The sequence below is a fragment of the Nothoprocta perdicaria genome, unplaced genomic scaffold (assembly GCF_003342845.1).
Source record: "Nothoprocta perdicaria isolate Ctin4 unplaced genomic scaffold, notPer1 scaffold_98, whole genome shotgun sequence".
Lineage (NCBI taxonomy): Eukaryota > Metazoa > Chordata > Aves > Tinamiformes > Tinamidae > Nothoprocta > Nothoprocta perdicaria.
In genome coordinates, this window is record NW_020456287.1 from 2,405,871 (window position 1) to 2,424,199 (window position 18,329).

Sequence of the window (18,329 nt, forward strand, 5' to 3'; positions counted from 1 at the left end):
GCAGCTTTATGTACCACAGAATTCAGCTAGTTCTGAACGAGCAATGCTCATAATGCTTAGTACAAAAGGATAGATGAAAATATGGGAGTTCTTTCCCTGAAGGCTTAATCAGTAGTCTAAACTCCATAATTAGTTGCTTCTGCAGACAGTTAATGTTCATATTGTAGCCTGTTTATTTTTTTTGTTTCCATTTGACATATTTTCCCTTGAACCTTGTAGGAGGTCCAACAAATGCTACTATTGCTGCTTATCCCTCACTACTCTTAGGTCCAAATGAGAATGCATTCTTGAATGTAACAGTTGCATGCTCCAGTCACCAAATATTTATCCATTAAGTCAATGATCTTGTAAATTGAAGTAGAAATATTAAGTGCTGGGGATAACATCAAGGCTGTGATAGGTTTTTGTCAAGGACAATCTTTATAGCAAAGATGTACTTGAAGAGTCTTTTGCTGATCATAAAGGATCGTTTCTGAAAAGCTTGTAGGAAGGGAGAATAGCAATAAGCTCTGAGAACCACACATCTTGCTTCAGGATTTTGCTAGTTAGTGTGGCCATCACTTTCAAGGTCTTGATTTAACTTGCCTTTTTGTTGTTGTTGTATTTTTTTTTTCTCAGTTGAATGAATCAAATGTGGTTCATAACTGAGTTGCTCTGATCTTATTTTGGCTTTGCAAACTGAGATCTGATGTCATCATAGGAGAGTTGCACATCTCTCATGCACTCATCTTCTTTACCACAAAGACAGTTAAATGTGCTTGAGATTTTGGTAAGGTTGTCCATATGGTTTCTTTCTGAAGAGGACTAAGTGGCAGTGCCAAATTCTTTTGAACTACAGATGTGCATCATATAACAAACTGCAGACCCTCTCCAAAATTATGATTTATCACTTTTTGTGAAAAACTGAAAATTGGCACCTATTTGAGGGAAATCAACTTGATACAGTAATTTCTCCATCTCAGATGGGGCCAGTTTTTAAGTTCAGAAGACTTCAGATAGAAAGCAGAGAAAAATCCCTATTTTTCATCTGCTTTAAAACAGGAAAAAAAACCCCACATCTCTTTCTTGGGTATACCATATGAAGGAAACTTTAAGGTATGTACAAACAGGAGAGCGGAGCAAGATGAAACCCGAATATCGTAACATTTATCTGTGCTAAACTATGTCATCCCCCTTAGTGAAAACAAAATAACTGAGAATGAGACAATAGCTACTTTCAGTTTAACTAAGGAAGTTGTACAAGCGACTGACTATACATAGAGCCTATTATTGGTTAGATTGGACACCATTTCTTTTGATTTTGCTTTGTAATTTCAGTACATAGGCAACATGCATTGAATGCACCTCTGTTCAGGCTTAATTCATGTGCTTAATTCATGTGCTTACTGCATGTCCTGTGAGTAGCCTCTTGGACACTGAGACTTTCAGAAAGGCTGCTAAAGCTGCTGCTACTGCAGTTACAGTAGCAAACAATAAATTAAACTGGTGTTTCCTTCACTGGTTTCCATGCATTTTATAACTCTACAGCTTTCTATGACTTTTCCATTAGAGAGCTGTACACTGTAGTGAGATATGTGGGTGATGACTCTGGGGCTGTGTATCACCAGTGTCCTGCCTTTGGCATTTTCCATAGTCAATGGTCTCATGCAGCTAAGCTGTTGCATTAAGTCTTAGAAGAGCAGGAGACTTAAGCCTCTGAAGCACCAATGCAAATAGAGTAGTGGGAGAAACGATTCTCAGCTTTACTTGGTGAGTAGCACTGACTTTAGAGCACAACCACATTTTATGTCATTGTATTTCTCTTCCAGAGAAGAGGTTTCCAACTGCCTTTGTTTTGAGAGGTCTTAGAGGCTTCCTAGTAGAACTGTAGAACCTATTCACAGATTTTTGTGGGTATAGATTGCATGTAAGAACTTGATGAAAAAGTAGCCCAAAGATTGTTAGAGGGGTCTGCAGACCAATATTGTTTTGAGATTTTGTATTAGTATTCCTTGAATATGGGTAAAGTTTTTCTAAAATGCACAGTGGTTGTTCTTCTAGTAGTCTTCTTTCTGGACAGGTCAAGAAAAAAAAAAAAAAAAAAAAAAAGGTAAATCAAAGCCCCTGAGTTGCCCAGATTGGTGGGGAGTAGGCATGAGTAAGTAGTATCTCCTGGTGGAATTATACTTTGCATCAATTCCTGTTCCTCATCACTTCAAGGATATGAAATGAAAGAACCGGTCAGGACAGTTGTGTTGCTTTATCCAACATCTACAAATCGTTATTTTTTTCCACAGTTCACTGAATGATTATACTTGGCAGAGCAGTTATTTGGGATTTAATCAGTTTTTGAATATTTCCGATGGCTTGAACAATCTAGAGGCAAAATAAGCAGAGTGGTACTCAGGAGACTTGAATTTCACCTGGAGATTCATTAGTGCTATAAAGAATCTTAGACCACCCAGTCTGTTTCCTAAAGAGATGCCAGTCCCCCTTCATTTATCCATTTAGGTATCCTCACAGGGCACTGACACGGGATATGTTCCTTTAGTCCTCTCCTTGCGTTTTTCTGTGAGATCAGGCTATGTAATGGGAACTCCTTAGAGCAAGGACTTGGAGCTTCTCCAAAGAGTCCAGCTAGCTCTGTCCAGCCTCCAGGTGATATTGTATTTCATATTAATGAAAATAAATATGCCTTATCTACTATGACTACATGGACAATTATGTAGTTTGTGAAGTTAGTTATTAAACTACCTTTTATTAATTACAGTAGGCATCCTTGTGTTTCTAATGGAGCTATTTCTATTTAAACACACTGTGTCATATGCCATATGCTGCTCTAGACTCTTTGAAGCATTTGATTCTGAGCCACAAAATGATGGGGTGAGCACACAGATGGGTTGTCACATAAAGAAGTCTGATGGCATGTGATAACTCTCAGGTTTTTCTTTTTTCTTTTTTTTTTTTTTATAAGGCTCATAATATACAAGCACTGATCATGGCTTGCCAAACAAAAATGAGCTGACAGTCAAACTCCGGAGTGTTTTCTGGAGCTCTTCAAGCATTTCAGTTCCACTCTTCAGCTTCACTCTGCCTTTAAATGGGCCAGGACTCATCCTTTTCAGAATGAGCAGTGTCAATCATTTGGTAGTATGACAAGCTCTGCTAGGAATGATACATAGACTCACTAAAGCTAGTCCCTGAGTGGTCTAGCTCTGTGGTAGCATTTGAGGCATGTCAAGGCCATTTTGAAGGTACTTCTTTTTTTCCATAGAAATAACTTTTTTTAAAAAAAAATATAGGGATAGGTTTGCACTATTAAACAAAACAATTTCTCCTTGGCCTTCCCTTCTCCCCTAACATTCAGATCATTTCCCATAAAGGGAGGAGGGATTCATAACAGAAACTGAGGCATTTGCATACTCAGGGCGTAATGAGGGAAGGAGGATAGAAAATAAAAAGTGGGCAGGTTTCAATTAAAGATACATACACTTATTGAAGGTGTCTACAACACAGATGTTTACCCTTGGGGTAGGCTTCTAAACACATTAAGATCAATGAGTGCGTAGGGTGAGACTCATCAGAATAAATCTAGATGTTTTATGCCATTAGAGATACCCTGGGATCTGCAAGACCCCTGTGTGGGCTGGCAGGTAGGATAGAGGACTTCTTAGGAGAGAGTTTTGCTATTCTGAAGTGGCAGCTGGAGGCCAAGGGAGAGGCTGTACTGAACTTGAACAGGTAGAAGGTGCCTATGTGTGGGCAGTCAAATCCCACTTCTAGTCAATATTGCCAAAAAAGCACAATTCAGATGCCTACCTATGACTGCCTACTGCCTTTTGAGATGCTTCCAGCTGGACTAGGAGTTTCTGACTTTCCCTGTTGGCTCTGTGTTGTGTCTGTCAGCACTTTGTGAATCTTTGTTATCTTAGCCGTAGGTAGACTTAGATATATCTTAGACATAGAACAATTATATGCATGCTTTAGGATGAGAAGAGTAGGGTTTCAATCTGTTTGCCCATGCAGAGACATCTCATCTTTTGATTTGCCATCTGAGTCATCCAGAAAGGATGATTCACGCTCTTGTGGAGCTGCAGTAGGTGACCACATGGGATACTCTGCTTAGATGCCAGTGGAGTCTTGAATGATGGAAAGACAATTTCCCTAAGTCATTCATGTTGGAAGACATAGCAGGAGATCTTCTAGTCCTATCTCCTACTTAACGCAGGATCAACACTAAAACATCACCATGATGTGACTTTAATGGGTTCAAACATCCAACTTAACATATAAAAGCAGGAAAACCTTGATTATTCAAACTGCTTACTGCTTGTAACTTGTGTCTAAACACTGAAGGATTTGCATTCTAGGTACTTTCCCACTTACTTTATCCCTGGGGACATAACCAGTAGATACAAAGGGAATCATGAAGAAGAAAAACATGGTGATGCTGGAACCTCCCATGTCCGGTCACCTGTGCCCAACACACATCAGTTGGGAGAAATAGCCAGGATGAAAACCTTCCCATATTTACTTGATTTTAACTTTTTCTCCATTCCTCTTGGAAATTTCCCCACCTGTGGAGCTGCTTTTGGAAAGATATTGTACTTGGTAAGGTAGACTTCCTGTTTCAGTGAATATGTACCCTCTGATCAATTGGTACATCCTCAAGGTACTGTATACTGTGAATTTATGGCCATTTTTAGCCTCACTTGACCTTAAACAATAGTATTCAAATTGCCTGGGCAGGTGATGTTTTCCCTGGATTTCTGTAAATACACCTGTATATGAATGCTGTGATATGAAAAACAGCAATAAAAGAGAATTGAGTTCATTAGGTACACACTGTAATCCACTAGTTTTGAAGATCATATTACTCCTCTTACTATATACATTAAATAGGATTAAACTATTTTGTTATTATTATCATTATCTAGTGCCAACTTGTGCAGCCTATGAAATCTCTTTACTTCTGCTTTACAATATCTGGTTACAAAAAATACCTGCAGGAGTGATTTTTGATGGTTGGAAGTGGAGGAGGCTGCAGGCTCCTGGAGTCCCTGGAAACAGCACTAATTTTGCAGTTCTTTGAAAGTGGTGCTAGACCTTTCCTCTCCACAGCAGCTGCTGCCACAGCCTCATTACTGGTGCCTTTGTCAAATGGCTCTTATTAATTCCCTTCCATTTATCAGCAGCTCTGTGCTTTATTCCTCCTCTTTTCTTACTTTTTTTTTTTTTTTTTTTTTTTTTTTTTTTTTTTGTGTTTCTATATTTTGGAGCCTATTTTAAAAACTCTGGGGGCCAAATAGCTTTTGTAAAGTATCATCTCTGGCTGGGGGTGATTTCCTCCTCAAAGCCTGAAGCACCTCCATGGTAATGAGCACACCGAGCACACTACCTTAGATCAAGTGAAAATCAAAGTTAAGTCAAACATTATCCACTGCAAAAGTGACCTGTGCACCCTCCACTACTCAGGGTGCATTTGTTGCCTATGGTCAGGGAGAAAGCAAGGGCTGCAACTCTCCTGAGACATGAGCCACAGGCAGGAACATCTCCTAGTTAGCACCATGCTGAGAGCTGGCATAACACTTTCTATGGCTTCCACAGCAATGGACTGGCTTTCCCTGGCTTTCCCAGAGCTCCTGGAAGTGGTAGCAAGCAGGAGGCAGCTCTGCTGCTGTGGTTGCTTGCTGATGTTTGGCCCACAAAGCAGTTGTCCATCAGTGAACGCTCATGGTGTGAAGCAACCCAAAATCACAGAAAAAAAAAATCTTATTTGAGAGAAAAGAAGAACTAAACAAAGCCAAATGTTTTCAATAAAAACTCTGAACTTGAAGGAGAGGGATGGTGTATTTCTCCAGGGCTGTCTGAAAAAACAAGTCTACTGCAGATCTGCTGTTTCTATACTACTAAAAATGAGGCAGTATTACTGGAGATGGGCTCCACAAAGCTGAGTTCCTTAGCATTTTTTCTCTGTGATTTTACTCCTTTTTCTTTTTTTTTTCTCCATTAAGCATCCACCTAATATCCTGTTGTTTTAAATTCTGTGGCAGAAACACCTTGGTCCTGAACCAACTTGCTCTCCCCCATCCTGTGACTCATGGATAGGACTGGAGGGGCTTCTGGAGCAGCAGGAATGCCGTCTCTCTCCATGTGGCCCTGTTCCTTCCACTCTCTTCCCTGCTGAATCCCTGCATGGACACCCAGACCATGCTCCTGACACCCACCCAGCTCCTGACACCTACTCAGATATTTGTGGGAGAAGCTGGGTCCCATCTAGGCTTTCAATGGCTGGGCTAGCATGGGTCTGCAAGTGAAACCTTTATCTGTGACTTGCATGCTGAAGTTTTATCCTGAAACACATTCTTTAGCGCCTTAGCTATTTGTTCTCACAGACAAAATAAAAGCAACTAGAACTTTTGTCTTCACAAAAGCTGAAGGCTTTCTGCACCATGGCACTGTTCCATTCTCTGGAAAGCAATCACGGAGTCACAGACTGGTTGAGGTTGGAAGGGACCTCTAGAGATCATCTAGTCCAACCCCCTGCTCCATCAGGGACACCCAGAGCACGGGGCACAGGGCGGCATCCAGGAGGGTTTGGGAGATCTCCAGAGAAGGAGACTCCACAGCCTCCCTGGGCAGCCTGTGCCAGGGCTCTGTCACCTTCACAGGGAAGAAGTTCCTCCTCATATGCAGATGGAACTGCCTGTGTTTCAACTTACACCCATTTCTCCTTGTCCTATCAGTGGCCACCATTGAGAAGAGCTTGGCCCTGTCCTCCCCACATTCACCCTTCAGGTATTTATACATATTAATCAGATCCCCTCTCAATCTTCTCTTCTCCAGCGAAAACAGGCCCAACTCTCCTTGTATGAGTCTCTCCTCGTATGAGAGATGTTTCATTCCCTTAATCATCTTTGTTGCCCTCCGCTGGACCCTCTCTACAAGCTCCAAATTCCTCTAACACATACAGCTTTGGTTTGGATAACTAGCTCAACCTCTTCTCCTGGGCTGTATCTCACAGCACTCTGAAAACCTTTATGACAACCCCTAAGATAGGTACATTTCCAGTGTAAGATTTCTGAGGTCTACATTGCAGTGACCATGAGATTTTGGAATCACAATCCTGCAAGGGGGAATCTAGTGCAACAGGGGAGTTGCACTAGATGATTTGTAGAGGTCCCTTCCAACCTTGAACATTCTGTGATTCTGTGATTCTATATCTTCATGTATGCTCTCTGGGGGAGACCCTGGTCTCCCAGGATGCAAAAGGAAGTGGGTAAGAGGATGTTCTTAATTGTAACACCATAAGGTGAGAACATTATTTGGCCTATTACTTTCATATTTATAGGGGCAAAAAAAAAAAAAAAAAGTTAAGATCTATATTTATGATTGTGTCCCTCTTGAATACAAGGCCAGAAGACAAGACTTATAGCTCCTGACATAAGTGGTATAAGTGGCTGTATTTAGATTAGATGAAAGCAGCATTAAGGAGGTATTAAAAATTTATTGTATTTACTCACATTCCAGGCAATTATATCCTCTTTCAATCTATGCATTTTCAATTCAGGCTAAATAAGGCACCAATAAATGCTCTGTATTGAGTGACCACTAATTCAATGGAGCACCATCACTTAAAGTTTAAATCTCGTATTTAAGACTAGGAAACCTGACTCAGTTTTATACTTGGATTTTTTTGGGAAAGATAATAAGTAGGAGTGGAATGGATTGATTTAATTGCATTTTTCTAACAGAAGAATAGCAGAGACAACAGGATAGAGAGAGGATATCAAGAAGGCATGAGTAGTGTGACCTCAAGGCCTGAGAGCGGCAAGTATAAAAATACCATTCCTTGCTAATTGAATGTTAGGCTGAACTTTGACAGCAGCTGGAGCCGGTCTGCCTGCAGATTGCCATGGCCTGGCTCCCTTAGCTCCTATGTCTGCTCCTTTGGGTCCCTTTGCTTTGTCCAGGCCCTCGAGCTTGACTGAACATGCTCAGAACCACTTTTATAACTCTGCAATTGCTGCTTTGTTGCAGCTTCTGAAGCAATTCCTCATCGGGGACTTCAGAAGATCCCTATTTCTGCTAAAATCATAGTTTTTAGCCAATTCTTTTTTAACTTCATTGTTTATTGACTGGAGTATATCCCTCTCAAAGTTGACAATGATCCTCCTGTGCTAGCTCAATTTCACTTGCACACTGCAAGTGCACACTCTACACTTTTATAGCAGGTAAATGTTTTACAGCCATTATCGTAAGGAGAGTTTCTAAAGCACATGAAATGGATATTAAAAGTCTAAAAATTGGTTTTCTTTTGCTTGTAGAAATAATGTATCTTCAAATGGCAGATGGGAATGTGAAAACTTTCTATCATCCTTGAAGATCAGACTGGTTTATAGAAAAAAATGTGATAGGGAAAATCATTAAAATGGTCTTGAAACGGTTGACTTCAAAATTTTTGTCAGCTTCTCCAGATGGTCTGATTTTCTGTCAGAAGAGCAGCATTCACTAGAGCTGTCCGTGAAAAAATGCCAGAGTCCAAAATGTAAGGGGGAAATGTAGAATATATGGGAGAAAAAATAAATGAAAAAAAAAAAAGAAATGAAAAAAAAAGTAAGATATTTAGGGAAGATTTATCTCACTAAAACGTGACTATACATATAGCAGCAATTCAGTTCTGTTTTTACTTTCTCTCAGTACTGCACATACCAAGCTTGATCATTTGCTTTCTGGAAAGCAACATTGAGTTCCTTCCATCTTGAGAGAGACTTTCCAGATCTGTGATTACAGCTGGACATCTCCTAGTGCTGGTGAAAGAGGCTCTTTGTGGTACCTGAGCAATCACATTCACTACATTTGTAGGGTACAACTATAACTAAAGTTAGGGTCATACAGAGAGGAATACAATTCCTAGTGCCCACATAAAAGACATTGCAAGCTCTCAAAAGTACCATAATCAAGGAAAGTCACCACAAGTTTATTTCCTATTTGAAAATGCCTTTTTTTTTTTTTTTTTATCTGCAAGACTCTCAGGCTAAGTCCAAAGTAAGTGCTTCACTTATTGCCATCATTGCCTTACTTTACTGATCAAACTGATGTGTTTTTTGTTTTTTGTTTTTTTTCCTCTCATCAGATTTACCCAAATTATGTTCTTAGTTTTGTCCTATGAAAGGGAGAAGGAGGACTTTGGGGAAGGGTTGACTTTTGAAGAGGCAATGAACTAATGGGCTGAGAACCCAACAGAAATTACATGTTTGTAAAACAGATCTTGCTAACTAATAGTTAGGATAATGACAAACAATTAATTTATGGTCCAATGCATATGTGTCTCTCATACAGTACATCACATCTTCACGTGAAGGCTCCCACTGAGGAGGAACTCCCACATCAGCAGTTCAAGGATTGCCCACCATAGAGATGTACAAGCTTCATTTTTTGTGCATTTAATATTCCTGTTTGGCCTTTGCTTCTCTGAGCACAGCCATACAAACAAGCCCTTGGCCAAATCTAGTTAATGTTTCTTAGTTTATTAATCTTTCTATATTTATTATTTTAAACCTGCTTATATCCAGGCTGTCTCTGGGGATATTAATAGGTGTTCATATTTTATGTCTTTGAGTAAGCCGATTGCTTCATGTCACAAATCATGTCTTCATCACTTCAAAGATGGAACTTAGATCTATGCCAAGCCGCTAATGCAATTACTGTCCTATTGTCTATTCCCCATCCCCCTCCAACAGCATCAGCCATATGCAGAACCAATTATTTTTGATCAGGAGCTCTGTTGCAGACAAACAGCAATTGTTTTTCAAATTCTAAGTGTTTGTACAGTATGATCACGTTATACCTGCAGCAAGAGTGCTAATTAAGGCTGTTGTTTATTTCATCTGTCCCTGGGAGGATGGAAATTGCTCTGGGTAATCTTCTCCCCGGCACCCTGCTTTGGAGCTGTGCAACCTCTAGGCTGTAGGCACGGCACACGTGCAGGGCGCAGTTGTGCGTTGCTTGTAAAAGGGCAGTGAAGTTGTAACAAGTTCAGGTTGGGCCAAGTGTGTCTTGGAGATTTTAAAGGCTTCTTTTCTGCTGTGAAGAAGATGCACCAGAGAGAGCAGCACAGTCAGGACGATCATAGTAATTGTGTGCCCAGGGTGATGGGACAAGGCAATCCCTCATCCTTAGTCACACAACCCTGAAGCTTTGCGTCTCTGACCCCAGGCCCACCTTGCTCTCCTGAAGTATTCTATGGCTTTGTGGCTCAAGATGCAGCACAGTGGGTATAAACATCCCTGAGCTGAGGGAGAAGCTGGACCCAAGTCTCCTTTATCATGAATCGGGAGCTCAGATGGCTCAGTGGGTAACTCGTGCTCCCTCTCAAGCTGAACTGCAGAAAATGAGGCCAGCTCAGTCAGAAATCTCCACCAGACAAGGTGCTCATGCCCTCAGGTGGGTAGATGTGACTAAGGCCTGAGTTGAACTAGCATGTGTTAGATGCTTCCTCTAATGTTTTTTTGTTGTCAGAATCTGGGCAGAATCTGCCCCAGAATCTGGGCATTAGGCTGCAGAATCTATGCAGCCTAATTTACTGCATAGCCTTTTTTAGATGACTTTTTGGAGGTATCCAGCTCTCTTCATTGACTGTACAAGGAGCCTAGTGGCTAAATGGCCCAGTTAAATGTTGAAGACAGGCGTTTAATTCAGTCTCTGCGTTGCTGGCTCTGTTGAAGTGAGCCCTCCAGCTCTTTCTGCACGCGCCAGGCTAGTGTTTCAAGCCAGCTGTGACACATGCAACAACAGTGATTAACAGATCCTCAGGCTTCACACAGAGCAAGAAGCCCTATTCATTTCTGAATGCAAAATTGCTCCAGAAGAGCCGGTCGCTGACAGTGCCAACATCTCCACTGGCGTACAGCATGTCATCCAAAAGAAAGTCAAGTGCCTCCATTGCCCGCTAACTCCATCCTATTGACTCCTCCGCATCTCCAAGCTGCAGCTCCTTTCATGAAGGTGTTGTTTATGGACAACTTGCTGCACATTCCCTTCTCCTTTTTATTTTTTTTTGAATGACTGTAGTAGATAATGGAAGATGACAGATGACGGTAATTACAGCAGGGTGGCTTGGTGGTTTTCCCCCTTTCCTTTAAAGAATGTTATTGGCATCCTAAGCATTTTAAGCAGCTGTAAAGATGGGTATGCTGTCCTGCATATCTTAGCTGGCTAAATGCAGTAACTATAGGGCAGGTCAGCATGTGCACTCTTGAACTAAACCAGTAGCTGCTCTCAAGTGAAGCTGCAAAATTGGCTTAACCTTTTCCACTGGGCTTGTAGCATTTGTATTTAACTCAGATCTTTACATGAAGATTGCAGCTGTTCTGCAGGATCTACATTCTCTGTGATAAGACAAATTAGCTAAAGGCATGTGTATGAATTATTAGAGATTATAGTACATGGACTTTTTGCTTTCCAAGACTGTGTTATTGACATATCGTTGCTTACAAATGAAGATGGATTAATCTAAGGAAGGAAGGGAAGAAGGGTCTGTGCCAGACCTAATCGCACCAGGAAGGCACAGTCCAGCTCATAATATGCGATATCTCTAAAGCCAGTTTGTGGAGTCCCATATACCATGCTCACTGCTCATTCAGAGCTTGCCAGTATCCAGCTCTGTTTTATTCATGCAGAATCCATCTGAAAGGAATGAGGCAGGATCAGCACCATTATGCATACAGGCACACACATGCTCATACATATCTATATATTTATTTATAGATATACACAGCATTAACCCAAACTTGTGATATTTAAAAAAGGGACTCTCTTTACTGACTCTACTGAAGCTTTGTGTCTTCTTGCAAATCTTACACTGAAGCCAGCAATGTGAGTCTAGCCTGCACCCTGCATGCAAGAACTACATGAGGAAACCACCATTTCACCAATAGACCTAAATCCATGAGAGGTGTATCTACAGCACCACAGGGAAATATTTGAAGGTGAATCAAAACCAGCTGAAATCCAATGATGTCAAAAGAGATTACAAAACAATAGCTTTAGGAGTTGTATTCATATGGTACCTGTCACAAAATTAGTCAGCATTTGTAAGAGACATTTTGCCCAATGACACCATGGCCCTGTGCTCCTGGCAGTCCCTTGGGCTCCAGTGGGTTTTGTGTTGCTAAACAGAGCCACTGAGCTCTGCAGGCAGCTGTTTTGTGGCTTTCTGCCTTGTTCTTTGCACATGAGCATGCTGCTGCTTACATTTCAGGGTCACTTCACAAGCTTGATGTCCAAGCAATACTAATGCTGTTTTGATCTGTCAAAAACGCTTGGAAAATATGAAAAGCGCCCTGCCCCTTACCATTCCAGATTAAGTAAGAAATTGGCTCTCCCAAAAGGAGCCATGGATGCACTGAAGTTAAGTGGTAGTTTCCCACTTGATCTCATTTTTGCAGTCAGTGAGAGCTGTGAGAAGAACAGAAAATGCTGGAGATGGTCGCTTGTGCTCCACAAAAGAAACTCAGCACTGCTGAAATTCACAGTTGAGTGGACCGCCAGCTCTTTTGGAGCTATGGACTTTTCCTGTCACAACACACTAGTTTGCCCTTATTGAATGTATTTGTTTCTTGAAGGCACGGTAAGACTCAGAGGTAGGTGATGTGATCCGGTTATTAGATAGGATTGACTGGCTTTAATGGGAAGCACCTATGTCTGAGTGAGGTAGCTGCTCCTTTGGAGCAATTTAACGCTATGCTATTGGATGGCTTATTTGTTTTGGCTACATCACTTGGAATTTTGTGCAAGACAGGCCTTGATTTTACACTCCCAGAAATTACTTACACATCCCCTAATTAAATTTTTCTAGATTTATATCAGTTCATCAGAGACTGGGACTAGACATCATTTCTTTGAATAATCAAGCCTCTGTGGGGCCCATCCAAGTTTGCTGGTTCTGTGAAAAAAAATAGAAAAAAATCTGGGGTTATTTTTAATAGTTATTATTTTTACTCATTATAGATAAGTATAATTTAGACTAACATTAGAGGTTTTATCCAGACCAAGGCACTCATTTTTACTCATCACAGATAAGAACAATTTAGACTAAAATTAGAGGTTTCATCCAGACCAAGGCACTCTACTTGGTGGAGTATTTTAAAAACACCAAGTAAATGAGGTAGGCTGACACCTATATCATTTATATTCACTGAAATTGGACTTCAGGAGAGAGTTCTGTGAGTTCAGAGATGAACTCACAGAAATGAGGAAGAGGGTGTGCTATGGAGGTATAGAGGTCTGGCTAAGGAAGGAAGGAAATGGCTAATGCTTATGGCCATGTTATCCAGTGTACTGTCAAAGGTAGAAAGAGTGAGTACAAAACCTTCTAAAAAGGACAAGCTCTAGAAGGGTGGGAAATGTTGTAAGCAATATCTGGGATAGGACCAAAACCAATAACAAAACCAACCTGTTACCCCCAAAAAAACCTCACAGGAGCTACAAGCAAGCAGTCTTCTGTGCGTGCAGTGTGCTCTAGACACTTGCATTAGGCAAGTGCTGGGGAAGGATTGGTGCTGCATTTCTGAGGGATGTGCAGCATCGTGATGATAACCATCCTTTAGCTTGCTTGCAATGGTGCTTTTGTGCTCTTCTGGAAGAACTGGATAGGAGGTTTCTCAGGACTGATCTGTGACTTGTTGCCCTTTCAGCTGATCCAGTGTAGGCAGTGTAAGGCCTGCTTCCCTCCAGACCTCTGTGCACCTTTTCCTGTCCCTCACATTGTGGAGTCGTTCTAGCATTTCGAGGTCTCTCAGTGAGTCTCTTCAGAGATCCAATTGCTTTGAAGCAATTCAGCCAGGCTGGTTCATTTTCTTGGCAGATTCAGCAGGTTCTTTCTCCCTTTCACCGTTATTCTCATTTCCAGAGGTGAAGTTCTTCATTGTCCCATAGGCTTCTGCCGATTGAGCACTTTGGGAGACAGTGCTATTAATGCTTTGCGAGGTCCTTTTAACTTTAACAGTTCATGTGAAATTCAGTCATTTTTTGAGAGTCTTTAACAAATGTAGACCCAGTTTTGTCCTAATTTCCCTTGCATGAGAAGCATCTTTCTGAGAATTTAATTAGAAGCAGCTCTCATTTACATGGATTCTACCTGCTTCTATTAGCTCTGCAGCCCTGGGCGGGGGAAATCAGAAGGTACTGTGAACACAGTTAGCAAAGACATTAGAAGCAACCATATCCAGGTCATGTAAAGTACTAAAACTATCTAGCATTCATGTATCCTTAATTGCTTTTATCCTTTTGTAGCTGTTGGGCAAATGTGCCATCTGAGGTTGTCTCAGGAATTTCTTTTCCATTAAGCAATGTAGATATGAAGAAAGGAGTAGGCAGGGGTTGCCCAACCAGAAAAGGAAGAAGTAGAATTTAATAGCAAGAAGGAATTTGAACTTAGTGGAGGCAGGTCTAAGGGGCAAATATTTGGCCCTGAACAGGGGCAGATGTGCATGGAGCAGCAGCAAAGGAACTGCTGAACTAACAGCATCCAGTATCTTTTGGGGAAAGATGGACTTCCACTTCTGGATTTCAGTGCCTGGTTCAGGTGTGTCTGAGCATATCAGGAAAATTATAAGGTGATTTCTGTACTTTACACGTTCATCAGCTATGTATGAAGCTTAGATTTCATGAGAATGGAAACTGTAAAAATACAGATAGCTCCAGGACTCAAGGGACTTGTGTGACTTCCATGGTGCTTCTGTCACCATACCCAGTGCTTTTCTTCACTGGAAGTGGCAGTGTCTAGAGAACATCACTTCTATTCTTATTGCAAGAGAGAAGTGAGGTGTTGTGAAGTCAAGGAACTTGTCCAAGGTCATCCAGGGTAGCTGTAGGCCTTGAAAATCTGTCCTGGCCCTGTGTCTATCTAATAGGCAAAAGGCATCATTGTAAAATCATATTACAAGCTTTTGAGGACTTGTCTTCTTCCAACCTGCAAAGTGTCAGGCACGTCTGATATGGATAACACAACCTGTTATCTATAAAGTGATTCACTTTCCAGTCTTACAAAAACATCTTACAAAAAAGAGAGAATATTTAAATAATGTAATATAAATATTCTACTGTTCTCTATAACATCCTCTAAAATCTATCAGAATTTTAAAGGATGTTATAGAGAAATAAAACCTACTAGCTACATTTGCTTTTTGGTAGCTGCTGCAATGACCGCTGAGAATGCAATATGATAAAAATGTCACTTATGCAAGATAATCATGGGGTGATCCCCAGCAAGATCTTGTGAAGGAAAAGACTTAGCTAAGACACATGTGGTTCGAAGAGCATGAGTATTGGAGAAAGGAAAGAATGTTGTGAATACCAAGCACAATAACATTTATTTTTTTAAAGGGTCAGTTGTTTCTTGCTGAAATGGTTTGAAAACTTTGTGCAGCACAGGGTATTGGTCAGGTGACATGAAATCTCTCTTCCTTGGCTTTCGAAGAGGTGGAAAATAAAGAAAAATGGCATGCAATTAGTACAACAGTTGGTTTACTTTCTCCTGCTGCAACCATGATAGACCCTGGTTGATTGTTGTTTCAATTAATCAGAAGCAATCAGCTTATAAATGCTGTGATTAGCACAGCTGCTGTTTAACTCTGTATTGAGGTTTCCAAACGGAACATGTAGTGGTTCTGCAGAATAAAATGGCAATTTAAAAGCATGAGGCTTCTGCCAGCACTTAGACCAGCTGCAAGCAGGTAACTAGCCTTGTAGGCAGCTCAGCTCTACACTGCAGTCCAGACATCCTCGGAAAACACCATGTAGTAGTTGGGGTCAAAATAACTTGCTACTGTTCTAAGGGACAAGAAGATATTTTATTTTGCTGAGATTCCCATATGGCAGCTTGACTTCTAGCCCTTGTTTAAACTGTTGGCTTAAGTTTAAACTTGTGTAAACTCCTATATTTTTTTCTCTCCATAGGTTTGTTGATTGGCTCTGGTTGTGCTCTCTATCCTCTTGGCTGGGACAGTGAAGAAGTAAGACAAACCTGTGATAACCTTTCTAACCAGTTTGAACTGGGTAAGTCATGGTGAGAGCATCACAGCTACATTAGACACTCTCCTATCTCCATGAAAGTAGAGAAAGGCAAGGAGGGCAGGCTTGGTGGAGCATTTTTTTCCCTCAAGTGCAGTTGTCTATCTAGAGAGTCTGGCATGCTTATGGCCTACTGAAGTTTAAAGAGTATGGTTTTGGCTACTCACATGTTGGGTGATGTCTACACTCACAGTTGAATGAGAGCCAGGGATGTGGCCAAGCTGGACTCACTCCCATATGAGTAGAGCTTCCTGTAGAGAGCTCATCGAATGGTCCAAAAGAGACCATATAGGAGCTAACCATTAGGTAATATGGATGATCGGGGTCTGGCATTTGAGAGCACATCCAGGTCCTGATTTAGCTAGAAGAACTGGTGTAACTGCTCATTCCTCGGCCTGTAAGCACTCAGAACATCCCTGTTCTTTTGCTGCTGGAGGAAGAGTAGCATCTGTAATCTCTGTGAAGGAGCAGGAGACATTGAGCATAAAGGCCCTCCACAGGCTGAGCTCCAATTTCCAGATGTCAACACACACAGCTTCTCAGTTTCGACAAACTAAATGTTATGGTTAACATTAGAAATCCTTACAATATCTGGGTGTGCATGATTCCTGGTACTACTAGCAGGTGCTAGTAGTAATCCCATTGTCAAAAACACTGGGTAAACATAGTTTCCTAGGGTTAAATACAAACTCACTGCATTATTTTTTAATTTTTCAGTGATATGCCTGTCAGGTTCCTAAAAAGCAAGGAGTTTTCCCTCCGTCTCCAAAATGCTTCTTGGGAGGATTTGCAGATGAACTGGGACTGATGGCAAAGCTACAGTAAATAGCATCAAATTGAAAAAAAACACCTTTTAGAAGAAATGCTCCACGTTACCCTTCCTTACACTACTCCCCTGGTGTGTGTTGAAGCATGTTTGCTCTGGCACAGGGCCTAAAATTCTCAGTGCCAATAACCACACTCATCTCTGTCCCTACTGCTGATGGTGTTAATGGCAGCCACTACTGAGCAGGTTGACCAGGAGTTATGTAATGTCCTCTAGAAGCTTTACTTTTGTTATTCTGAATTCTATTATCTTCTGTGCTATTAATATTAAATTTGCTTCCACTGAGGCATAAATAAGCTTCCTACTACTTAGAGGGGAAAAAAAAAAAAAAGGAAGGAGAAAGTGCAACTGAGAGTAGTAATGTAGAGTCATTAGTAGAAGTGCCACAGAAATAAGTTTCCCAATTCTAAGTAAAGGTATCTCAAATATATAGTAGAAGGACTTGGAAAAATGACAGAGTAGGTGTTTTATGGAGTAGTCTGTTCATCTGAGCTCCTAATCAAGCCTACGTAGAAGATTGGTTTTGTTCCTAATCAACCCATTTGGCAGCATCCCTACCTGAAAGGCCAAATCATTTCTTAGTATTCTGCTCTCCCCAGTGTGAAGAGAAATGCCACCTTTCTGGGTTATTTCTCTGAAAAAAAAAAATGCCAAAATAAGCTTTTTCTTGATTTCTTGACTTCTTTCTTGATTTCTTCTTTTTTTTTTTTTCATCAGTTTGAGCTCTTTGGTGACCACAGCAATGAGATTCCCAATTATTCCATAAATATGATTGGGCACACAGTGAGGCCAGATTCTTTGAGACCACCTTTGCCATCAGAATCTTGATTCATGAATCAGATATTTACATAACATCAATCATTTTTGCCAATGAAGTCAGTAAAGGAATTCCTGTGGAATATTTTATCTGACAACTTTTTCTTTCAGTTGCACATGAGGACCATGAACAGGGGACATATATTAATTCTGTGAAGCTCTGTGTTCCTACAATATATTCTGGATCAGGAGTATTCTGAGCATGTATTAATGCATGCCTAGACTTGACTGGAGTGCTGTTCTCACTGGTGTGTTAGAATGCTATGTTCACACATTAATTAACACATTATAGAGAAATTTGCTGTAGTGATTTTCACCAGATAACTCATCAACTACACAGCTCTTTTCCACATATATTGGTAGTGAATTTAAATAACTGGTTTGGATTTTAAGTTAATATCAGTGCCTGGTTGATGCTGAGTTACCAAGGTCATCAGCAAAGAACAGGTACTCTTCAAAGGCAGTTTAATAGCTAGACTGATATTTTTGGATAAATAACTGTTGGTTAGTGATAGACCAAACCCTCTAGTCTTTTCTCTTTCCTCAATTATTAGAGACTGGTTTACTCACTATAGCCTAAAGGCCAAAAATGATGTTTCAAAGACTTAATCTCAAAGTCTCAAGACAAATTTAA

At 40.8% G+C, this 18,329-nt stretch overlaps 1 protein-coding gene across 1 annotated transcript in view; it reads left to right on the top strand.

Moving 5' to 3' along the window:
• LHFPL6 (LHFPL tetraspan subfamily member 6) overlaps positions 1-18,329 on the top strand; it is a 137,110-nt gene that overhangs the window by 106,399 nt on the left and 12,382 nt on the right. Inside the window, exon 2 of the mRNA XM_026053316.1 lies at positions 15,940-16,038. Coding sequence (XP_025909101.1) covers positions 15,940-16,038 — 99 coding nt within the window. The remainder of the gene's footprint in view (positions 1-15,939; positions 16,039-18,329) is intronic.